At 37.4% G+C, this 27,008-nt stretch overlaps 2 protein-coding genes across 3 annotated transcripts in view; one reads left to right on the plus strand and one right to left on the minus strand.

Moving 5' to 3' along the window:
- Positions 1–27,008, minus strand: part of LOC145684369 (RING-box protein 2-like) — a 201,616-nt gene that overhangs the window by 131,656 nt on the left and 42,952 nt on the right. The gene's annotated exons all lie outside the window — the stretch shown is intronic.
- The window catches only part of LOC145684368 (facilitated trehalose transporter Tret1-like), a 29,989-nt gene continuing 19,337 nt past the window's right edge, over positions 16,357–27,008 (plus strand). Inside the window, exon 1 of one of the 2 annotated variants that reach the window (XM_081756611.1) lies at positions 16,357–16,803. In XM_081756611.1, the coding sequence (XP_081612737.1) occupies positions 16,588–16,803 (216 nt within the window). In that variant the 5' untranslated portion in view covers positions 16,357–16,587. Of the gene's footprint in view, positions 16,804–25,417; positions 25,860–27,008 lie in introns of those variants that run through there. The other variant, XM_081756612.1, reaches the window with a different exon arrangement.

Genomic DNA, 27,008 nt, shown 5'->3' on the forward strand with positions numbered 1-27,008 from the left:
GTCAAAAGTCGACTCAGTAAGGGATGCACACGAGACGAGTCGAGACAATTTTCCTGAGAATATCCGAGTCGAGACAGCTCTTCCAATAGAAAAATGCACATTTTTCGAGTCGAGACATCACATTTACAGTACATTTTTGAGACGAGACAGCCTCAAATCTTGTCTCGTGCGCATCCCTAATTGAGATTATCGTTTATAGCAAGATTCTAGCCTAAATTTATGACACAAGTACCTTTGTCTATTTGAAAATATTTTATGGTATATAATATGCGGAATTCAAGTTGGGTGCCATGATCATTTAACGCAGTTTTAACACCAATACCAACCTGTAACATTTACTTTTCCTTTGTCCATTTGTCTCTTTGTTACTGCCGTCATGATACTTTTTTTCTATTATATACATATGTCAAACACCCTGTCTCATAAACAAATGGTAATGTGTCAAAAATGAGTTCAGCTTCACATTTGTGGAAATATAAAGCCTAAACTGTAGTGTAAGATCATAGCCTTTTCCATCAAAAAATGTACGATCCGCAATATAGTGTAATTCAAAATGGCTTCCACGGTGACCACACTCCAAGCCAATGCAGTTTTTGCAATAACACCAATTGCAACATTTGATTTTCCCCCGTCCACGCGTGTCGTTAATATTGTTCTGTCCCAATACTTTTGACTAACCCTGTATGGGATCTACATGTATGTTCTTACACCAAAATTAAAGAAACGTTTTCAAGATAATATTATTCATATAATACGTATTTTTCTACTTTGATTCAGGGGCAGAAATTGAATTTTAGAACTAAGGGAACAGTCATTAATAGATAGTCTCATTGGGCTAGGTCTCGAGAATACAAACTTAGAGATATGATATGATATGATTTTCACTTTAGCATCCCTTTCAGCAGCGAGGCTGTATGAGATGTGGACCTACTGATTAACGTGGAATTCGAACCATATGAGATCCCGCCGGGAATCGAACCCGGGTCTTCCACGTCTACAAAGTCAGAGAGACGCGGTTGAAAGCAAACTTTAATCGAGAACCGACTTAAGCAACAGGGATTGTTGCAGAACAAACAGCAACCAAACAAAATTAAGATCACCATTCAAGTTTCCTTTTTGTCTCTAATAACCAATATTCTTCCTTCTATCAGACAATCACTTCTACTTACTAAGGTGGCACTATCCACTCGTGCATCTTTGATTTCCACTTCTGTTTTGATTTCAGGCTTTCTGGCGGTGGGACTATTTCTACCCGGCCTCTTTCCACTCAAGTCCTTTCTCGCGGGACCCTTTTGACATGAGGCTCTTTTGACTCGGGCCCTTTTCTCGCGGGGCCGTTTTGAGGGGAGGCCCTTTAGTTGCGGTGCCCTTTTGACCCGGGCGCTTTTGTCGCAGGGCCCTTTTGACGCGGGGCCCTTTTGACCCGGGCCCTTTTGACGCGGGACCGTTTTCACCGGGGCCCTTTTGACGCGGGGCCGTTTTAACCGGGGCCCTTTTGACCCGGGCCCTTTTTGACTCGGACCTTTCTGTCCTCGCCCTTTTGTCCGGGCCCTTCTGACATGGAATCATATATATATATATATATATATATATATATATATATATATATATATATATATATATATATATATATAAGCGGTCAAAACTGGCCGAAAACATAAAAAAATAGAAAAACCAAGAGAACAGGCCCTGATATTCAAACAAACATAGGAGTGGGGGCGCGGTGGTGCAGTGGTAGAGCGTTCACCTCCGGTGCTTGGGGTCTCTCGTTCGATCCCAGCTCGCGTCGTGTGGACAAACACCGTGCTCGTGGGTTTTCTCGCGGTTCTCCCGTTTCCTCCCACTTTCTTCATTCCACCATTTCACTCATCTCTCATCATCATCGTCTCCTTTAGCCTAACCGGCATAACCGTGGGACGTAAAACTTAAAAGATTTCATTTCATTTTTCAAACAAACATAGGAGAAGGTAATAGGACTAACGCAAAATAACTATAAACTATTACAATAGAACATGTGTTGGAACTCTGGATTGATAACAGGTCCTATTTACAGCATCACCACTATTGGCATACGCAACGGCCATTGGAGGCCTAAATTGAATAAATTAGCTTAATAAACACAATGCACTATGAAGCAAAAATGTACACCACAAAAAACAAAGATAACACAGCATTTAAATGAATTCTAACCAAAAAAATGTTCACTTACAGCATTCCACCCATTTGTCCCCGCATCATGCGCCCAATTACTCCGTGGGGATAATTGGGAGGTACAAATTTCAACAAAGTTTGAACTGCCTCACAGTGAGAATTCAAGATTTCTGCTCTTCACGGTAGCATCCTTATGATGTTTTTAAGAAGCAGTAAAAAATTTGGCTCAAAACAACAGATGCGCGATTTACTGAGACTCAAACCAAAACCCACACAAACCTGAAACTCGGTTTCAAATATGACATTTCTCAATCAAATCAGTTTTTGCTTTTTTGTGTCATTATTACACCGTCTCACATTCATCAAAGCTTTTTTTCTTATTAACACCAACCCACCCAATATCTGGGTGTAATTAAATTCCATACAAATATGCTGGAATGCAAAATATACGTTTTAAAAATTTTCCGCCCAATTCCCCCTTCTACCCTACTATTTATTTCCTCATGTCAAATCATCATGTCATCATGTTAATTGTACTATTTATTTCATCATGTACAACAGTACTATTTATTTCCTCATCATGTAAAATAGTACTATTTTCTTCGTCATCATATGCAACAGTGAAAGTACTACTTATTTCCTCATCATGTGGAACATTTACTATTTATTTCCTTATCATGTGAAATAGTATTATTTATTTCCTCATCATGTGAAATATTACTATTTATTTCCTCATTCTGTGAAATAGTAGTCTTCTTCATAATGCGAAACATTACTATTTATTTCTTCATAATGTGAAATAGTACTATTTATCTCATCATGTGAAATAGTATTATTTATTTCCTCATCATATGAAATAGTACTCTTCATATCATTATGTGAAATAGTACTATTTATTTCATCATGTGAAATAGTATTATTTATTTCCTCATCATATGAAATAGTACTCTTCATATCATTATGTGAAATAGTACTATTTATTTCTTCATGTGAAATAGTATTATTTATTTCATCATATGAAATAGTACTCTTCATATCATTATGTGAAATAGTACTATTTATTTCATCATGTGAAATAGTATTATTTATTTTCTCATCATATGAAATAGTACTCTTCATATCATTATGTGAAATAGTACTATTTATTTCATCATGTGAAATAGTATTAATTTCCTCATCATATGAAATAGTACTGTTCATATCATTATGTGAAATAGTACTATTTATTTCTTCATCATGTGAATTATTAATGTTTATTTCCTCCCCCATGTAAACTGCCATGCTGGTGTAATGACTAGCACATGTGGTCACGGGTTCGATTTTCGGTGTGGAGCACAAAGATTTAATTTCACGATCATTCACTCTCATTAATTAACCATCTCCTTTAGCCTAAATGGCATAACAGTAGCACATTAAAAAAAAAGGAAAGTATCAATTTTGAAATAGTACTATTAATTTCCTTATCATGTAAAATAATCTCAAAAATAAGAGTGATAATGTTGTAACTTAATAACTCTTGAACCATCGAACCGGTGTCGATCAAATTTTCAACATAGATGAGGTTCGGGCCTGAGATGGTTTTTATATCATTTCACTTTGACCGAGGAGAGGGAGGAGATGGGGAAATATATAAAAATAAATAAAACTCAATAACTCTTGAACCACTCGACCGATCTCGGTCAAATTTACTACATAGATGAGGTTCGGGCCTGGGATGTTTATCATTTCACTTTGATGGTAAAACTTAGGGGAAGGGGGTACATATATGTAAAAATGACAGAAAATGGCAGATATTAGTGTCGAATACATAGTTTTCGGGGTCGTTGAGACAAACAGTGACACTTCAATATTTAAATCCAAATTCAGCCCCCATCAGTACTCCTAAGGTGATGGTGACATGTAAAATAACTGAAAATGCCCGATATTAGTGTCGAATTCATAGTTCTTGGGATCCCTAAGCTAACTGGTGAGTTTTGGTGCCCTTTATGCCTAAAATAAAACGTACCGTCCCCGTGCGAAGAACGAGTATTCTGCTAGAACTATACATTCCTCACTATGCAATAAAAAAAAAACAATGGAGTATAATTACGACATATCAACCCTGGACTAGAGGCTTTTGCCTCTTAACTATTTTGTAAAATCTTCCAACAACCAACTAACCGAATAAATAATAAAATTAAAAAAAAAAAACTCAATGTGTGTATTTTAATGAACATAAGTTACTATGTAAGGAAAACACTGATATACGTGATATGTTGCAACGTTTTATCAATGGTGACATCAACAACAACTAAATTCCACGAACACTGTTCGAAGGTTAACTATATCACGGCGGTATCTCCTGATTACACCTGCTTCACACCAATTACACTACGTGAAGAGGCATAGGCAGCTAGCTATTCATTTACGCAAGTTCATGAACAAGTCACGAAGAGCATCGCCAACGAAAAGTAAACGCAACACCTTTGTTACGTCTTCACGAAAGTCGTATGCTTTACAAAAAGCGAAATGAAATTGAATATTTAGTTTAAGGTTGGTTTAAAGGGACAAGTTTAGCCGATAGATGGCACTACAGTTTCCATATCTCTCCCCATGTATTTTTTACCATTCACAAAAAATCACGATTTCTCTTACAAATTTCAACCTACAGACTTCAAACTTTTAGAAAGGGAACTTCATAATCTATCGAAGGCAATAATCCGTGCCGATTTTTTATTTAGAATTTTCTTCATTGTTGAAATGGCTTGATTGTTGAAATGGATATCCAAACCTTTAACAATGGAATTGTTTCAACAATGAAGAAAATTCTCAATAAAAAAATCGGCACGGATTGTTCCCTTTAATAGGTTATGAATTTCCTTCTCGAAAAATTTTAAATCTCTAGGTTGAAATTTGTAAGAGAAATTGTAAATTTTCGTGAAAGGTAAAAAATACATGGGAGGGATACGAAGACTGTAGTGCCATCTATCGGCAAAACTTGTCCCTTTACACTAACCTTAATATCTTGTTGTTACAGAAAGGTGGTGCTCCGGTGCTCAAGCACCTCTCAGAATTTTTGTTGGAATGCTCAGAACTCACACAAAAAGATAAAAAAAAAGAAAGAAAAGAAGAAACATGACGAAAAGAAAGAAAAATGAAACGGAATATTTCAGTTTAAGAGTCTTCATCCCGGCGCTGAAATATGGAACAAGAGCGCCCTACACAATATTATTTTGCGTGAGGTACCGTTATCACAAGTCACCTAGTGGCTTTCCGTTTTCAGCTGTTTAGAAATGGCTTTCAAAATGGCTCGAAATCGAAAGAAGATAAGTGAGTCGTGATAACGGTTTCTCATGTAAAATAATATTGTCTAGGGCGCTCTTGTTCCATATTTCGATTATCTTTTATCTATTTGAAGATATCACATAATTACTGTAAAATTAGCGGCATTTTAATTTCGCCGGGATGAAGACTCTTAACGTCCAATGATTATGTCCTTTAGGCTACGAGAGACGGTTGATTAGAGCAAATGAATGATGGTAGAATTAGTGGAATGAGAATGTAGGAAAAATCGGGAGTACCCTGAGAAAACCCATGGATGCGATTTTGCCCACAACAAACTTATTTGGTCAGCGATCGAACCAGAGGTAAGCACTCTACTGAGCCACAATGCCCCTTAAAAGATAGAAAAAAAGAGGAAAAACTCTTAATATTTCACTACATTTCTGAAATGATAGTAAAACCCTATATTTTCATAGGGAAAAGAGGTGGGGGCATATGAAATTTAGGAAGATATTACCAAGAATGAAACCACGTACAATTACAGAATTGTGGCGCTGAGAATATTTTCAGTGACCAATTCAACGAGCGTTTCTTCCTAGTATTTTCAACTAAAATTTTTAAAACTTCTTATATCACAAATAGTTGAGGTTGAGAACAGCGTGACGAGAACTTAGATCGCGTTTGGAGCCTTACAATCTTCCTCGTTATACCGCCATACTCTCATTTAAGAATACATATTTTTTTTTCAATGTGACAAAAAGAAAAAAAAAGGAAAATATGAACAAAATTTATTTCCATTCAAAAATACTTAAAACAGCATTTTCAGGAGGGTCAATTTTCAAAATTCTCCGGGAAAGTCACCAGACTCCCTGCTACGCCAGAGTAGTAATTAAAATTTCCCGGTCGTGAACAATGAGAGCGCCCCCATTGATTTTCAAAACCCAGAGCACTTCCACAGTTATCTCATTTAAGCTGAGACAAACCGATGATTAATGAAAAATAAATTATTACGAACAGAATAGTGCGAAAAGCAAATGAGAAGTTAAGGAGAAAACCCACGGACACGATGTAGTTCCCCACAAATTCACATGGCTATAACCGCCACCAGGTTATAGAAGGATTTTTTGTGGACACTCTGTATATTTCGTGAAGACAGTGATTATTATTTTCGATTTATACTTTATTCTGCAACGCATATAAGTTCTTTCTTTGGTGGGAATTGCTTCTTTCCCACACAATTGGACAAAGAAGTCTTTCATCGTTTTTTCATATATATATTTAAAACGTTGCTTTCGCTGAGAACATTTCAGTTAGTGACTAACCATTTCAGTGTTTCTCCCTGACTCATTATATGCATAGTATATATTCTATAGTTAATGGGAACTGAATTAAGTGTTTTCTTTAATCGCTTATGGAAACATTATAATAGATTGGAGAAATACGGACTGACCAGATGTTTCAGTAACCAAAGTGGCACCAACTGTGTTGTTTCGTAGCCCGTTATCTGTACTTTCTCACGCCAGTGTTATCGCCGTGTCTAGTGCATTATGGGCAGTTGACTAAAATTAACAGAAATTGTTTTCTATATTCTGTTTGTATGTGCATACAGGTGAGTTAACTGAGTAATTTTTGAAATGAACTGCCAACACTTTTCTGTTGACCATTGCAATCCGTAGCTTGAGCTTGGACGCTCAGGGAGTTTGACTCCAGGTCTGGAAGATGCAACCACGCATCTCGCGTTGAACTTCAAACATAAGTTGTGTTAAGGGGCACAAGCTATTTAGCCGATGAAGGACGATTACTTACGGCTAGCCCCAATCAGTGAAATCCCAGGTCCTCAGACCTTGTGCGTTTCAAAAGTTATATTCGCGCCCTCCAATATCAGAATTCAACTGTGAAGACCTTCTTTTCGTTTATTTACTCAAGATTTACTTTTACGCTGCAGGACTTTTCAGCGTAACAACTGGGTTCATCGTGGGACGATCCAGACAACTTTTCCCCAGTGCGAATCCCCCAAGTGTGTTCATGGTGTGAGCAAAGTATTTCTAGTGATACCTGAATTATAATCATATATATATAGAAAGGGCTATATTTCCCGAATAGGGCAAAACGTAATTTCAACGGCAAAATTTATTAGTGTCCAGTGTTGTATTCATTTCTCTTCGTTATTTTTTTTTTCCAAAATAGTGTTCTAATAAATAAGTATAGTGTCATTTAACCCAGTGTGTTTTCGTTGTTTGTATGAATGGTGTTTGTGTGCGTTATGGTCTGGATGACCGTCTGATCGTCCGTGAGGTTTTCGAGACGAGACACCCGAACCTCTCGGCGCCTAATGCTCATCTCATTATTGAGACTGACGAGCTTTTTGGGAAGCAGTTTGTAACCTTTCTTGGAGAGGTCTTCGTCATCCTGTCCAGGTAAGTTAAAGTATCAGGAGTATACTTATTGGTAATACCACGAGCCGAGGACAGCGAACAGAACTACAGGCGGTTACAAATAAATAGCTGCCCGAACATGGACCACGAACTTGAGTTGGTTACAAATAAATAGACGCCCGAACAGCGACTTGAACTCCAGCCGGTTACAAATAAATAGCTGCCCGAACATGGACATGAACACTCAATCGGTTACAAATAAATGTTCGCCCGAACAGTGACCCGACTCCAATTGATTATAAATAAATGACGCCCGAACTACCGACCCGAATCGAGACCGTTGGTGCTCGAATACTCATAAGATTAATATTTTAATTTACCATTTCTCTTTCAGCTCAGTAAAAAAAAAAAAAAAAAAAAAAAAAAAAAAAAAAAAACTTCTCTTTCAGGTGATTTTAATCATACTGTTTTGTGATAGTATATTTTATCTTAATCATATGTTTTAAGTTTTATCTTTGTCCAAGATGGCACAGGAAGTAGATATGATTACTAAGATGAATTCATTTCTTGAAAAGAATTTTGCTCAATTTAAAGAGAATTTCGCTAGGTTAGAACAGGGAAATAAAGAAACTCGTGCTGAAAATAAAGAAAACCTAGCTAGATTAGAACGAAAACTAGATAAAAATAATGAAAGAATTGAGAGATACATAAAGGAAAGTAAAGTTGATTTTAAAGAGACTTTTGCTGAGGTAAAGAGCGAATTAGGGCAAAAGATAGACGATTTACGGGACGTATTTCGTGAAAATAGTCAGCAAACAGTAAATACTGAAAACAACCAAGAAACAGAGAGCGCTGAAAACAAAACAGCGGAATGTGAACCCCAGTTACAGTCAGATTTTCCTACCGAAAACAAAACACCGGAATTTGAGCCTCAGTTAGTGACTGATATTCCTAGCGTAAACAAAACATTGGAATTGGAACCTGAGCTAGAGACTAACATCGCTAATGAAAAGGAAACTCAGGAATCTGAACTCCACCCAGAGACAGGTAGTCTAAACCAACCTCGTAACACATCTGATAATGATTTTATTCACTCAGAATCTAGTGACGCCGCTTGTTGTAGAAGTAGTGACAATTGCGAACATATGATCGTACACGACAGAGGTCGTAAGCGCACAAGAATAACTACCACAAACCACAGAGAGAAAAGGCGCAAACGAGATTACAGTTATAGCAGTAGGCAAAGATACGAAGACCAGATGTTAAACAATACAAAATTTAAAGGGAATCAGAACCGAGAGCGCATACGAAAGAATAACAGATACAAAAGAAGTCGTAAATCACGGCCACGTAACTTGAGTTATCACATACTAGACAGGAACCGCAATTTGTGTGACATTAAGCATAGACTTGTACATAGAGGTAAGCATCGTAGAAATAGACGAACAAACCGTAATTATCAAAGCAGAAACAGTAATCATAGGAAAAGAAAAAAAAAAAGAGGGGCAACCAAGACTTTGTGTGTTGATACAAATTTTTCTCCTAGGAGAGCGACGCATTTCTAAGCGATAAACATGTATTCATTTTCTTTCCTTTTGCTTTTAGTTTTTGATAGAACACCTGGATACGAAAGGAAGAATTACGCATTTCTTTTAATACTCCTTTTTGCTTCCAGCTTTTAACCGTTCGGCAATGAGCAGGTAACAGGTTTTTCTTTCTTTTTCTTGTTTCGATAAGGCAGTCGCCAGACTGTAGAACCACTTGTGTTTATGGTTACGAATAACGGGTGATATACAGCTGATTAATTCTTTTCCTCTTTTTGTCTTTGCTCCGTGTAGCACTTCATACCTCAGTCAGCTGTGTATGAGTGTTGCAAACCTTATCACTGACTTACTATTAGTTTAATGTCATTAATTTTTTCTTGTTTTCATTTCAGATGTTTGAATTTAGATTTTTTAGTAAATAATTAACGTATCACATACGTAGGGGAATTGCATTTTAAAAGCAATTTGAAATCTTGGCGCGATTTCCGTATCCCGAGCCAGTGGGAAGATGTTTTGGCGTTATAATATATATTTTTATTGTGTTTTAAAATTTTAAAAAATTCTTTTAGGATCCCTTCCCACTTTCGAAATTCTTAAATATGTTATTACATGTTATTTAGAATTAATGTTTGATTTTCTTTTAGAATTTATTAAAAAAGGAATGTATCGAGATGCCAAGGATAAGAAAAATTTTAGTTGTTAATTACAGATACATTAGTGTATGTTTATAATTAAAATTTAGTACGTAATCTCATGCGTAGAATATGAAACTTTACATTTATAATCAATGTTAAATTTATTTTTCAGTGTTAATCTTAGATTTTCTACTTCTCAGTAATCCATAATTATGTGTATTCTTAGGTTAAATATTTTGAGTATATTTAATTGTCTAGTAATATTCTAGCGAATATTTTAACGTTTATGAATCGTAACTATATTGTGTACTTGTATGCTAATGAGTTGTAATGTTTATTTTTCATGTTAATTTTGAGAAAATTGTATTTTAGTTCCAGTATGTCCTAGAAACTATTCGAATTCGATATAGATCCCGAATAATAAACTTATTTTCTTTCCAACAGCATGAAGCCATAATGATTTATGAAAATTACTTTCTGTCAATTATTTCATATGCTCGATGACTGAATTTTAATATGTTAATAAGACCATTTTGAAAATTTTGTAGCGAAGATGCCTAAGGAAGCTTGTTACAGCTGTTTTGTAGGGAATTTAATCTTGACGTTTCAGACCGACCAGAAATTTGTAATGTCGTTGACTATATTCTTGTTTGTATCTCATGTTTTTCTCTTAGTAGGTCTCATGTATTTTGTCTTATAGAGACATATCTTTACGATGCTACGAGAGCATTTGTATTTTGTGTGTTTACACATTTTTTCTAGGTGGAAGACGTATGTTATGTTCCAGGGAACATACGCGTAGTTTACTGAATATTAATGTTTATATTTCAGTTTTGTCCAGAAACAATTTTGTAAGTGCCTAGGGTTGCAGGCCTTCCTCGTTTCTAGTTTTTTTTTGCCTCGCAGGTGTCGATGGCATATTGTGTGTGTAAGTACGTGTAGTATTACACATTTTTCCCACCAATGGTTTTGGTCAATTCATGGTGTAATGACCATTTATTTTCAGGAATGTTTGGACTAGTGAGTCAACTTCCTTGATTCAGACCTTAGAAAAACTTGGATCAACACCGTATAGTTTTCAACGCTGCATTAATAAGTTCTTTTGCAGATAATACCCATATGTTCTGGTAACCCTACAATGTTTACGTTTATGGAAGTGAACAACGACCATTATTCTAGGCCTAAGCTAATAATAACTTTGTTTCAGAACGAAACCATTTGTTGTAATGAGCATTATTGAATTAAAGTCTCGATTTTCACGACGAGCAGATGGCATTTGATCTTATGGCGTGCCGAATTTTCTTCATACATGTCAACGAAATCACAATCTTTTTCTTTGATATGCAGAATCATGCTTATTTCTTGGAATTACTATGAACGTCAATTTTGACACTTAAGTTTATTTTTTATTTTATTTTTGAAAAACGATTTTTCGTTCTTTTCTGCCAAACAACACGAGGCACAGTAAAAAAAAAAAAAAAAAAAAAGGACATACAGGTGAAAATCTTATTTTGTTTATATATTGTCAGTTTATCATGTGTTTACATTTCCATTCATTTTACTTTTTCAATGATTTTCATATTTTTCAAATATATTAGAGTGATATCGAAACTTTAACAATAATTTTAATATTTTAGTACCTTTAACATGTTTTGTTATTTGCTTATTCATTCAGATTTTGATATTTTAAATACAGATATCAGTATATTTACTAATTTTTATTGAGATATTTGATAATTCTTCAAGTCGATGTTTTCATAAATAGTTATCGTGTGTGTATATTTATTTCATATTGCACAAAATAGTGATCGAAATGGAACACTTAAACATTTTACGAAAAGAATTTATTAATGTTTAAAAAAAAAAAAAAAAAAAAGGATTTAAATAGCCCTATAACGTATTTACCTCATATTATATCAAATAAAGTGATCGAAACGGAACACTTAAACATTTTACGAAAAGTATTTGTGTGTTAAAAAAAAAAAAAAAAAAAGTAAGAATTAAATAGCCCTATAAACGCTTTCTGCGAACTTAAAAAAAAAAAAAAAAGTTATCATACAGGTGTTTCAACCGTACCTCGTTTCTCACACCAGTGTTTAAAAAAAAAAAAAAAAATCCCCTTCACCCCTTATCAACTCCTCGTTGGAGAACCATGGAGGAATGGAGGATACTCACACAGGAAGACAGCATGGTTTCAACATGTGAAGAAACGGAAGATAAGGAAACCCAACTGCACCAATTGTTCAAGAGGATCTTATTACTTTATGGAACATTTGGATTGGACATTGCTCATGCAGGAACCTCATCATGTTGTCGTGAGTGAACAAGTTCTTTAACTATTTTAAATAGCCCTTTTTTCAGGTGAAAAACCATTCATCGTTCATACACGTAAGTCTCACACCATATGACAGTGTTGCCAACTAACTTATTTTAAATTTTCAGGTGAAAAACCTTATTTTATTCATACTTCGTCAGACGGCCAAGGGTTCTCAACCTGTCTACGTGTGCACTTGACAGGTTGTTCCACTTTCGGACACCAATCTATAACCGCCACCAGGTTATAGAAGGATTTTTTGTGGACACTCTGTATATTTCGTGAAGACAGTGATTATTATTTTCGATTTATACTTTATTCTGCAACGCATATAAGTTCTTTCTTTGGTGGGAATTGCTTCTTTCCCACACAATTGGACAAAGAAGTCTTTCATCGTTTTTTCATATATATATTTAAAACGTTGCTTTCGCTGAGAACATTTCAGTTAGTGACTAACCATTTCAGTGTTTCTCCCTGACTCATTATATGCATAGTATATATTCTATAGTTAATGGGAACTGAATTAAGTGTTTTCTTTAATCGCTTATGGAAACATTATAATAGATTGGAGAAATACGGACTGACCAGATGTTTCAGTAACCAAAGTGGCACCAACTGTGTTGTTTCGTAGCCCGTTATCTGTACTTTCTCACGCCAGTGTTATCGCCGTGTCTAGTGCATTATGGGCAGTTGACTAAAATTAACAGAAATTGTTTTCTATATTCTGTTTGTATGTGCATACAGGTGAGTTAACTGAGTAATTTTTGAAATGAACTGCCAACACTTTTCTGTTGACCATTGCAATCCGTAGCTTGAGCTTGGACGCTCAGGGAGTTTGACTCCAGGTCTGGAAGATGCAACCACGCATCTCGCGTTGAACTTCAAACATAAGTTGTGTTAAGGGGCACAAGCTATTTAGCCGATGAAGGACGATTACTTACGGCTAGCCCCAATCAGTGAAATCCCAGGTCCTCAGACCTTGTGCGTTTCAAAAGTTATATTCGCGCCCTCCAATATCAGAATTCAACTGTGAAGACCTTCTTTTCGTTTATTTACTCAAGATTTACTTTTACGCTGCAGGACTTTTCAGCGTAACAACTGGGTTCATCGTGGGACGATCCAGACAACTTTTCCCCAGTGCGAATCCCCCAAATGTGTTCATGGTGTGAGCAAAGTATTTCTAGTGATACCTGAATTATAATCATATATATATAGAAAGGGCTATATTTCCCGAATAGGGCAAAACGTAATTTCAACGGCAAAATTTATTAGTGTCCAGTGTTGTATTCATTTCTCTTCGTTATTTTTTTTTTTTTTTCCAAAATAGTGTTCTAATAAATAAGTATAGTGTCATTTAACCCAGTGTGTTTTCGTTGTTTGTATGAATGGTGTTTGTGTGCGTTATGGTCTGGATGACCGTCTGATCGTCCGTGAGGTTTTCGAGACGAGACACCCGAACCTCTCGGCGCCTAATGCTCATCTCATTATTGAGACTGACGAGCTTTTTGGGAAGCAGTTTGTAACCTTTCTTGGAGAGGTCTTCGTCATCCTGTCCAGGTAAGTTAAAGTATCAGGAGTATACTTATTGGTAATACCACGAGCCGAGGACAGCGAACAGAACTACAGGCGGTTACAAATAAATAGCTGCCCGAACATGGACCACGAACTTGAGTTGGTTACAAATAAATAGACGCCCGAACAGCGACTTGAACTCCAGCCGGTTACAAATAAATAGCTGCCCGAACATGGACATGAACACTCAATCGGTTACATGGCCTTGGCTTAAACCACAGATCTCTCGTATCAAAGTTCAAGCACAGTACCACATTGGAAATACAGCACCGTCGTAAAGAGTATTTTAAAATTCTGTAAGGAGTATTGTGATAAACATCACACAAGTAAGGTAAAATCCCTATTAACAAATAATAACAACAACTAAATCCATGATGGCCTACTAATATGTAGCCCAAAAAATATGACCGTTCATTAGTTTATAGTCATATTCGTTCATTAGTTTACAGACCGTTCATTAGTCGAAGGCCCTGTCTCCCTTTTCAAGGTGATGCGACGCCAGGAATTTATAAAGACAGTAGTGTTCAAGAATGCAATTTGTTTAACAATACGCAAGTGTATACACGTCATTTTATTTTATTATTATTATTATATTTGCAAGTTGTCAGATTTGGAGCACGTACCAATATGCAACCCTTCAATCTTCTGTGTAATGCGGGATGTCAGACGTTCAAGGCGTTTTTAAGCACATACTTCTCTGAGCAAGACATTTACATGAAGTCCATTCAGTTCACGTTAGTTTGATGTGTATTTACGCCTAACAAATAAGTACAAATTCGAGGAAAGAACAATAATACTGAAAACTACGTTACTGTATTAGTCGAAACGTTATCAACATCATAAGATCCCTCGTGGCTATGCGGTAAGAGTGTGTGCCTTTGGCACGAGCAACCCAGGTTTGGAGATCATGAGTTTAGAATCTGACGTTTAGGTGCACGTCTCATATTTCCTGTGAAATAATGTGGATATCCATTATCTGGGTGTAAAGAATATAAAAGTAAACGAATACGATCACTGTCATGTTTACTGTATGTTTTCACCTTCATTCATGAATTGTAACTGGTTGGCAGGGTGATGACAAATGTGTTATTTATTAACCAAGTTGCAGATAAAATTACAAAGGCTAGGGGACAATGAAATAGGAAGGATTATTTTATAAAGAATTCGCACGGGAATTACATGGAAAACTACTTTTCTAGCATTCACCCAGTGGTACTGAAGAAAAAACAACGGAAAAATTCAATCAGGTGCTGAGCTGCGAGATTCGTACTTGGAAATGAAATCTTTCAGTTTAACGTTCCCCGTTTATGCCATTTAGGCTAAGGGAGACGATGATTAAAGCAAGTGAGTGATGATGGAAGAATTGGTGGAATGAGAAAGTGGGAGAAAACGGGAGTATCCCGAGAAAACTCGCGGACACAATGTTGTCCACCACAAACTTACTACACCGGGGATCGAAGCAGAGACCTCACGCACCAGAGGTAAGCACTCTACCACTCAGCTACGGTCCCCCTGATTCGTACTCGGGATCTTCTGATTGCTAAGCAGTAACTTTAATCGTTTACATATATCATAATGAAAGATGGGAAGAATTCTTTTTGAATATCAATCACACCTTACGTTTTAAGTATATAATCCCGATATTCTATGGTGATGATAAACCACGAGAAACCTATTATGATGACCGTAAAGCTGTCCAAACTCACACGTCTAGGCTCAATAATTAGGATTAGCATTTAGATTTCTGGACTTTCGACAACTATGACCATATTAGCCTATCACGTAATGAGGGATAACATTACTCGACGAGTATACTATCTGGGAAAAAAGGAAGCGGCCTGGGACCTATAAGTGAGGTACCACCCAGCATTTACCTGGTGTGAATGAGGAAAACCCAGGAAAACCTCATTCAGAATACCTGGCCAGAAAAGCTTTTTACACTGCCCCCACCGAGAATCGAACCCGGAACCACTCGCAACGAAGGCGAGAGCGTTAACGACTACGCTAAGCGGGGCCACCTCAATGATTGGGATCACCCATAAGTGGACTCGAATCTCCGAGCGAGCTCCCATTTACGAAGCAAGAATGTTAACCCAGGAAACAGTATCTGTTCTGACTTCCCAACATTACACCGGCTGCCACAAGCCTCTCTTTCAAAACACGATATGATTATGCGTTGTTTATTCTCCGCAAGTTCCGACAAAGCACGAGTCAGCCACTTGTTCTCCCTTTCTTTTAGACTGGCCTCGCAGCGCGAACGAATACATCCTCCTCCTCCAAATGCTTCTCGTTGTCTGACGACGAAAGTCTCCGCTCCCGTCTCCATAGCAACGTACCACGCTAGACACAGGTGATTTGCACTCTGAAGACACACCTCCAGCTTTCCACACCAATAAGCTTCCAGCTAAGCCTAATCACTAAGCACCAAATGTTTAAGCCTTTGGAGATTCAGGTACATATTCCATGCCAGTACGAAATTTATATTAAATACATCGCAAGCAGTCGGTGGACCAAGTACAAAAGAGAATACTCGAGCAAGTGCTACCTACAGTTTGTGTTTGGTTGGACGACAGTGTAGAAGTTGTTAATTTTTGTGAATCGTGTTGTGTGATTTTTTTTCCCTCAGCGTCAAGAAAGCGTCAACGCTTTCTTGCCCCGTTAACGGGGAAAAAAATATTTCTTAAGGTGCCCCAATTGCTTTTACCTTCAAATAATACTCAAATTAACAGGGCAAAATGAGCCGCACCATGGGAAGTTACAAAGAACTAAATATTCTGATAGCGGCAAATCAATTGCCGGGACTAGTCCCTATGATCAAAGAGAAGGATGAAAAGGAGAAGGAAGCGCAGTGCGCCGAAGAAACTCCGATGGTCTACTTCAAATTAGGCGCTGATGATGAAGAAGGGGTTGCTTCGGAAACGGAATTCCCAACGACTACGATATTACCTCAGGTAAGTGATACTCCACGTTCTGAACAATTATTAAATTGGGGAACTCATAAACTGTACTACTAGCAGCTAGGTTAGGCATGTTCAACTAGATTATACGTAGTTTATAAAGATTCGCAACTTGCAGTTTGTTACTTCTTAATTTTTTTTTACCTTAGAGCCCCTTCGTGGCTAAGTGGTTGGCGTACGCACCTTTGGCGTGGGAAAACCCGGGTTTGATTCTCGGCGAGAGCTCATGTGGTTCGGATTCCAAGTTAATCAGTATGTCCACGTCTCATATGGCCTCACTGCTAAAGGAACGTTAAAACTCAAAATCAACCCAACTCAAATTTACTTCATACTAATGATTGGATTTCAGGCAAAAAAGACACACGTCTTACTCTTTACGTCATGCTGTCGTGACAGTAATCTGAATCTTTTTTTTATTGGTGACACACTGACTGGAACAGCAGCAGGAGAAAACAAACAAAAAATATTCCCAAAATTCGGAAGTACAAGGAATGTTCTTGTTTACACATTAGGCTTGACTGTAAGGCAAGAACTGAGGGTATCTCGTCTCGAAAAGATATCGTGTAGGTGATGTGTCGTCTCCAAAAAATGTACTATCGCACGAAAATGCTGTCTCTTTTCGTCTCATGGTATAATATAAATGGTCAATTTCATGTCCAAAACATCCAATGACATACAATGAATGTAGAGGTGCTCATTCCCCCAAAGGCTTGGGCGCACCTCCTCCAAATGTAAATTTCTTCCCACTCAAATAATCTTGTAGGCGTAACCTGTTGCCTAAAACCCGCCTGTGAGCACACCAGAATGAATGTATTGAATATACTAAATTCAAGGTACTTTGAATCACTCCTGATTAGGCTAATGGCTAACACAGTCGCGGGTTCGATTCCCTGCGGGAGAGCACTAACGCATTACGTGAATTACACCTTAAGTGTAGGTTTACGTCTCACATAGCCATGATGCTGAAAAGGAAAGTTCAGCTCCAACGAACAACTAAGGGCCTTTGTACAATTTTGTGACTGTCTCAAAACTATGAACAGAAACGGAATAAACATGGCTTTATTTTAAGGCCCTACGTTTACTATGCGCTAAACTTGACGGATAAATGAAAGATTTATTTGAATGTGTAAACAATCTTCAGAACTAGGTTGTTTTCGTCTGCATCTATGGTTGAACGTAGAGCCCGAAATACATGAAATATGACCGGAATCCAACTCTAGTCCTACACATACCAACTCTAGTCTTACACATATCAACTCTAGTCTTACACATACCAACTCTAGTCTTACGCATACCAACTCTAGTCTTACGCATACCAACTCTAGTCTTACGCATATCAACTCTAGTCTTACGCATATCAACTCTAGTCTTACATATACCAACTCTAGTCTTACACATACCAAAAGATCTTAATAAATGCACACAAAAGATGATAAAAGAATTGGTACAAAGGGGAGAAACGAGACGACCCAAGGAATCCTAGACACACAATGATATATCACAAATTCACATGCTTTAGTCTTATCACTCAATTTAAGTCGTACCAGTTTCTGAGGAACATGAGAACAGGAAAAACAAAAAATGTTAAGAGATTAACCAGTGAAATTTCCCCTCCACAAAAATATCGTAATCGAGTTCCCACAATACAATATCACCATCGTACTACTTATTTAACAGTGTCATGAATACCTTAACATCATGCAATAATAGCCTAATACCGTCAACATTAATGCCAGTCACTGTACTTAAAGTAATCTGTAAATATTACATCATCACTTTTAGAGCTTTCCGAAGTTCGGCGTCGCCGAACAATCGCTTGTCGGTTTGATATGCACGTTTATTGTTCGAACTAATACTATACCATATACACAGATGCTTTCTTCAATAGCATGGATAACGACATAGGATCATTAAATTGTCTAACATAACGTGTAATGGATTATATTAAACATATTACACCAAAGGAAGGCTGCGCTAATCAAGTGATAACAATGCTCGTTTCTAATGTGTGGAGTACCTTGTTCGATCCTAGATCGCGCCAAATGGGCTTTGTAGTTGGCAAATATCGAAAGCTTCAAATGACGGAATGAAGAAAGTGCGAGGAAACGCAACAACTCCCAGAAAACCCAGGTACACTGTCTTTGTCCAGCACAAAGCCCATTTGGCGCGAGCTGGGATCGAACCAGGGACCGTATACTAAAAGAGTAAAAGGAAAGAATAACACTATGGCTTTACAGCCCACAAAAACCATGGGGGGGATATTAAGGGTGTCCAACGTAGGGTTTCAGGGCGCAAACATTATTATTATAATATTATTTGGGGGACACAATTTTTAATTGAAAATGGTATAACTAAATTCTAGAGAATGGAAAATTGGGGAGGAGAAAGATAAATCTCAAGGATGGGGATGGTAAATGTGAGAGGAGAAAGGTAAATTTGGGAGGAAAAAGTTAAACCTGTGGCAGAAAGGTAAATCTGAGAAGAGAAGGGTAAATCTAGGTAACAAGAATGGTGAATGTGAGAGGACAAAAGTAAATTTGAGAGGAGAAAGGTAAATGTGGGAGAAGAAAGGTAAATCTGGGAGGAGAAAGGTAAATCTGAGAGAAAAAGGGTAAATCTCGGAGGAGAACTGTAAATTTGGGAGGAAAAAGGTAAATTTGCGAGGAGAAAGGTAAATCTGGGAGGAAAAGGGGAAATCTGGGAGGAGAAAGGTAAATCTGAGAGGAGAAAGGTAAATCTGGGAGGAAAAGGGGAAATCTGGGAGGAGAAAGGTAAATCTGAGAGGAGAAAGGGGTAAATCTAGGAGGAGAAAGATAAATCTAGAAAACAAGAATGGTAAATGCGAGGGGAGAAGTGTAAATTTGGGAGGAGAAAGGTAAATCTAGAGAACAAGAATCGTAAATGTGAGGAGAAAATGATGAATTTGGGGAATCTGCGCCCAAACCCTTGAAAGAATGGAAACCTCTTTTATAAGGGTCTATATTTAGAAGTACAACCCATCCTAACATTCGCCTAGAGAAACTGAGGAGAAATCCTAGAAAAACTGAAGTCAGGATAGCCGGCCATCGGATTCGAACCTGAGGCCTTCGGACTGCGAACCAAGAAAGCAAATCACTTGCCTGTAAGGTATAAATGGCCGTCTTATGTAGCTTCGGTGCTCAAAAGGGACCTGAACTTCAATGGAAACAAAGAAACTTCAGCAAGTACTTCAAACCTTATTTACTTTTGGTACGAGAAATATGAATAAAAGCGGGCAATGTATTTATAAAGGTCTGAAGGCGAATAGTCTTCATTCAAAGGATTTCAGCACTGTTAACATCTCTGTCAAACCACACGAAAGCCCTGACGCTGCTAAGCTACACGTTAAATGTGGTACGAATAACAATGAAGAAGCGCCATACGACGATTTCAAAAGGTTAATGGCATTTTCTTTCGTCATAAACAGAATAATATTCTCCACAACAACAGGGCTTTAGAAAAAAAAAAAAAAGTTTTTGATCTTTGCCACTATTGATCTTTAAAACGGAGAAAAAGAAACGTTCGATTATCTTGAAATTTGTATCCCTATCATCACCATTATTATTCTAATTGGTGATACTATTTATCTCCTTGTTAAGAGACACGTTTCGTAAGTACTATGTGCACAATAACCACTTGATCTTTGAAGCACTTCGAGCATACTTCACGAGAGATATAAATATGCTAAATAGGAACATTTACACACAGCCATTTTAATAAGCAGACACTATTGTTTTTTTTTTTATTAAGTGTAAAATAATTCGCTATGGAGAGATCCATTTAAACAGCTTACTCCAAATTAGACGTTAAACAAGTCTAAACATGATCATCACCCGGTCATTATTAATTTGTTAGTATGGGCCACAGTGGCTCAGTGGTAGAGCCCTTACTTCTAGTGCGTGGGGTCCCTGGTTCGATCCCCGCCGAAGTAAGTTTGTGGGGGACAGCATCATGTCCCTAGGTTTTCTCGGGGTACTCCCGTTTTCTCCCGCATTCCCATTCCACCAATTCTGTCTTAAATCATCCTTTTCTCTTAGCCTAACAAGGATCATCGTGAGACGTTAAACTTAAATAATTTCGTTTTGTTAATTGGTTAGTGAATTCATAATTTTCATAAACGGCCATTTCTTTTGAATTTGACTGTACAATTTACGTATAAATACAGGAAGTTCAATAATATACTCTCCACATTAACACTTTTACAACAAAGAGCTCCTTCGTGGCTAAGCGGTTAACGTATGTGCCTTTGGTGTGGAGACCCGGGTTTGATTCCGAGCGGCAGCTCATGTAGTTCGGATTCAGCGTTAAAATGTAAGTCCACGTCTCATATAGCCTCACTGCTGAACGGGATGCTAAAACTAAAAATCAAGTCAAATCAAATCCTTTACCAGAATATGTTTAGTTCATGATGACATCTCACGCTAACATCCTTTACGCTAAGTGTAACGAAAATGAAATAAATGTTTGAGTTTTACGTCTCATGATTATGTCGGTTAGGCTATAGGAGATGGTGATGATGAGTAATGAATGAAATGGAGGAATGAAGAAAGTGGGAGGAAATGGGAGAACCCCGAGGAAACCCACGCACACGGTGTTTCTCCACCACAAAGCTCACTTGGTGTGAGCTGGAATTGAACCAAGGACCCCATGCACCAAAGGTGAACGCTCTACCACTGAGCCACCGAAAGTGTTCTTCCCGAAGAACACTAGCATACTCGACATGTGTGCGGGAGGCACACGCAAATCAGGGACATTTCAAATCAACATTTCAAAAGATTCGATCTAATATAAGAAAAAGAGGAAAGAAAATAACTTCGGTGTTCTACAGGGTCGTGCCGTGGTGGGGGCAAGCGGGGTGACGGCCCCGGGCGCCGAAGTAAGGGGGCGAAACATTCGGGAGAAAAAAGGAAAAAAAACAGGAAAAAATGCTTGGAAGATATGTATGGGGCGCCGTCGTATACTCTCGCCCCGGGCGCTGATTTTCCACTGCACGGCACTGGTGTTCTATGAACAAGCAGTACACAAGCAAAATATGTTTCCGCTACACACACACATGCCACACAAGGCTAGCAATGAAGCAGGAATTTAATCATGTACCAAGGCTTTTCTCTTTAATAATCCATGTATATACGACGTACTAATCTGAAACAAAAACGGTTTCTTTCTTAATTTAAAATGAACTCACAACTTTTCTTTTACAACTACATATGCGCTCAATATGATACGAATAGTGACTTACTTGTTAGTAGATTGCGGTTACTTCTTTATATGTTTACGTAATTGCTTTAATTAGCTGTTTTTGTAATTACTTATTATTTAATAAGTACCGACAACACTGCAAGAAAATGCCGACGCTAACAGCTGATAGCCTAGTATACACGAATATGTAATTGCAGTTTTCTCAGGCAAAAACTTAGAGATGTGCACGCCATCTGTTAATAAGTCTGTAAATTACTTCTTGGTAGGGAGTCTTTACTACGAAAGAAAGTTCCGAAGCTAGTGAGGGTCACAAGAATATGAAATCTTTCAGTTTAACGTCCCACGTTTATGTGTTAGGCTAAGGGAGACGAAGACTGAAATAAGTGCATGATAATGGATGAATTGGTGGAATGAGATAACAGGGGAAAAATGGGAGAAAACCCACGGTCACGATTTTGTCCACCACAAACTTGCTCTCCTGTCACAAGAGACTGAATCCAATACCTATCATCACATGCAACACATACTTTAGTAGTAACTGTTTGAATATGAAGAGGTAGAATTGGAAATAGATCACTACCGTTATGTGAAACAAGAAATAAATAAAATAAAATAAATTCAAAATTCAATGAAATGGTAATGTAAATATGGTTCAATAAAACCTACAGGGCTTTATGGAGAGTCGTTTTGACGTATGATTAACGCCATACTAAAGGCCTTACTACCAAGATCGACCACAGGGGGCACGGTGGGGCGCTCGCCCCCTAGAGGAAATTGTATTTCAGAATATCGAAAATCCAATAGAATTTTTACATTAGTTACAGCAAAATTTGAAACTATTTTTGAAACGTTGCTTATACTTGCCCCTCCCCCTTGGAAACCACAACATGGGCGCCCTTGCTTACAACTGCAGGAAACATGTTAGTCGAACTCTTTAGTATGACACTGATCACGCGTCAGAACGACTCTGCATAAGGCCTATATTATTTTTATTTATTTTTAGTTTAGCGCCCCTTTCAACAGCGAAGCTATATGAGACGTGGACCTACTGATTAACGTGGAATCCCAACCACATGAGCTCCCGCCGGGAATCGAACTCGGGTCTCCCACGCCTAAGGCGCGTATGCTAACCACTTAGCCACGAGGGAGATCACTATACTATTTAATTAACTTAGTACAACTGCAACTATAACCGATTGACCACTTGGGCATCACGATATCTCCCACTGGACCTGTTTCCTCCTGGTTTCTCATTCTACCAATTGTTCCATTACCATTCACTTCCCTTAATCATCCGTCTCCCTTAGCCTAAAGGGCATACCTGTGAAACGTTAAACTCAAAAATAATGTTCCTACGGAAGATTATAGTAGTAGTAATAATGTTTTTCTGTTGCGTGTATATACACTACGTGTATTAGTTTATATATACCGTATATATATATATATATATATATATATATATATATATATATATATATATAGATATAGATAGATGCAGTGGCGGATTCAGGATATGATCAAGGGAGGGGCTAAACCATAGTATGCCGCTTTATCCAGTGTAAAGCAGGATTGAAGCCCATTTTATCCAGTGTATCCACTGTATACCTGAGTGTCAAGGGGGGCTAAACCCCTACAGTCCCCTTGGATCCACGCTTGTGTATATATATGTTGTTGCTCATTATATATTTATACTTTATAGTGTCTATATTTTTGGAACATTACTGTTCTGTAATAGACAAACATTAATATATAAATTATATTAATATGAATCATATACTTGTGTTACTCTGCGAGTAATGCAATTGTGTCATGTAGTATTATAGTTTGCACACGATCAAAATCAACTTCTTTTCCTCGAAGGTCAATGTGTTAAGGGTAACATTATTAAAGTGAAGAGTAGGTCAGCTTTACTAGCGCCTTTTGGTGACACTTTATAAAGGAAACATAAAATTAGACCCATTGTCGGTCCGCCCGTGACTGTTAAAGCCCTTTTGGCATGTTTGTTACTGACATGAGAGGTTAGTTTCAACATCATCATCATCATCATAGGTATGATGATCATCATCATCATCATAGGTATTCTGCCATGGCAGGTCACTTGCTGCAACTGAGAAGCTTCATGCTCCACGGTCTTCCGCTAATCTTTATGTTTTCACTTACGATTTCTCTGTTTTGATATCATCCATTAATTGTAGACTCCTTCGCCCCCTCCCTTTCTTTCCTGCCACCATACCCTTTAGCACGTCTCTCATGATAAGTTTCTTCTTACTCAATGTCCAAATCAATTTCTCTTCATTTTCTTAAATTGTTCTTTTCTCCCTCACCACTTTAAACACCCTCTCATTCGTTTTCCGCTCGACCCAGCTAATTCTTTCCATTTTTCTCCACACCCACATTTCGAAAGTTTCCACTCGTTTTTCATCATTTTTGCGTAATGTCCAAGTTTCTAATCAATAAAGTGCAGTACTCCACACGAACCATTTTATGGCTTCTCTCGCCATTCCTATTCTTGCTTTTATTTCACGTTCACACTTCATATCACTAATAATACTACCCATGTACCGAAAACTAGTTACCTGTTCTATTTTCTCTCCTCTTATTTCTATATTTGACATCGACCGCTTCGTTCCAATCACCATGACTTTTGTCTTTCTAACCACTTATTTTCATCCCATATTCTTCACAGCCTTGCCTCAAGTTTTCTAAAAGTTGGTTTAATGTAACTAAAATACTCGCTTACGTTCTATCAGTCAATAAATAAATACATACATAAACAAAAGATTATTTAGTCTGTAATTCAGCTTTATATTTGCTAGTGTAGCCCTAATTACAGATCTGGCACAAGACAGCTGTGAGATAGTCAGAGCACACCGGTGCACTTTCGTCAGGAATTCTGACCCGGACATAACTGGTAGAAAATTTTAGACAACTATTTATCCTGTACTAGATCATAATGGATTTTAATCTTACAACTAGAAGTACAGCGATTACAGCTTTAGTTAAATTTGTGCTTCACAAACTACCTACCAGTATATACTGAAATAAATTACATTTCGATCCATAGGACACAGAACATATTCAGCATTCCTTCACGATATTCAAATGTTGTGCGACACACTTAAAGCAACACAAAACAGCAAGGAATCAAAGAGCTAAGATTTCACAGATTGTACAACTGAAGCAAAATCTACAAAGATCCAAAGGGGGCGGGGGCTAGTACAGTGGGAAGAGATTTCATAAAATTAGCCCAGAAAAAAGGAAGAAAATGAAGAGCCATCAAACGAAATGTTATTAATACTTTATCTGTTGTTTCAAAACAGCCTTCAATTGGGTAACCTTCAACCCTCATGACTGTTACTTACGTCAGAGGTCGACTATATAAAGATAATGATACTGCGACCTCTTCCAAACCGAGCTAGGCATAGATTAATTGATGGCCTCACACTGGCTGTAAATTATTACGATGGGGGAAACTGTATCGCTGTAACAACGCGAGAAATAGCATCCTGTGTTCTAACCAGCACCGGAGAGAACATCCGCAGTTTCTGGGAGTGCGTTGTGTTTTCTGCAGTGGTAGAAGTGTGCCCATGAGTGATTTTTCTCCTCGCCATACATTATAGTACCACGGGTGTTATCGCAGTGCGGTGAAGCGATTCGTGAACACTAGTATACGTGCTGGTTGATTACAAGTTTTTCCTCAAAGAATTTCGTACTCATACATTGCACAGTAGACACGAAATTCTGCAAATATGAAGGTTTTAATGCGTGCAGATACCCATGTGGACTTGAATGTCCCTGGGACTGGGGAGCAGCAGAAATACACTTGGTCACAGGTAAGATCTTAAAAAGACAATATCATTGGTAGTTAAACTGCTTGTAATTATCGTCATAAGTATGTAACTATTATTTAGCGATGGCTTACGTTTAAAATAGTTTTAATTTTTAAAACTGGAGAACGGTTTCGACAAGACATCTTGCCTTCCTCAATAGTTACTTAATTATTTAAGTTGACGCAAATTAATATTATTATTTAACGATGTCTTCCTTTGAAATATGTTTCCATCCTAAATAACTGCAAAACGGTTTCGACAAGATTTCTTGTCTTCTTCAGTAGCTTAGAAATTTCACCTGCACATTCATATTACATATTCTGCCAGAATAACGTTTTTCATTACTACTGCCCGTGAACAGAAACAAAATGTAGTCAACTATAGGTTGCATAGTTAACCTTAAAATTAAGATGTCTTCTTGTAACAGAAAGGATGTAATATGCGCCTTCTAGAACCTTAAGCGTATTTTTGCTTAATATTAGAAAATTTGTAAGTTTTAAAAGTGTTACTTAAATAAATTATACGCGTAACCAAATTAATTGATCCTTATAATCCTGCATGAGATGAGAGAAAAAGTAGCAATAAAGAAACTAAGATTTAAAACGAAATGTGCACTCTCTTATGAATTTCTAAGTTACCGACGAAGACACGAGGCCTTGACGAAACTGTTTGGCACTTTTTTCTCCTTTTTTTAAATAAGATTTATTTTACAGGAAATTTATCGTTAAATAGTAATATTAACATGCGTAAACTTATTTCATTAAATAATCACCAATACCCTTCTATCATTGGTAAATCACTTTCTGTGCTCATCCGTTCGTTTTGACATTACTCTTCTTAATGCTGACTATCAACTGCATTCTAATTTTTACCTTTTATCATATTCATAAGGCACTTTTCCCTAATGTAGAGTTTCTCAAACTTTTTTTTTTTGGGGGGGGGGGGTAAGTGATGCTTGCGATTTGGTAGCGTCTAAAGCCGAAAAGTGTAAAGAGGTGGTGACTTTTGACGTTTTATAGAGCAAAATTTTCCAGTCTATACTACATTCCTCCAGATTTAAAAAAAAGAAAAAAAAAAAAAAAATCGTGACCTAAAAGCTAAATTTCTTGACTTTCATGACCGTTTTCTGATTTCGTGACTTTTTCATGACTT

Source organism: Thermobia domestica, chromosome 4 (genome assembly GCF_964235325.1).
Source record: "Thermobia domestica chromosome 4, izTheDome1.hap1.1, whole genome shotgun sequence".
Lineage (NCBI taxonomy): Eukaryota > Metazoa > Arthropoda > Insecta > Zygentoma > Lepismatidae > Thermobia > Thermobia domestica.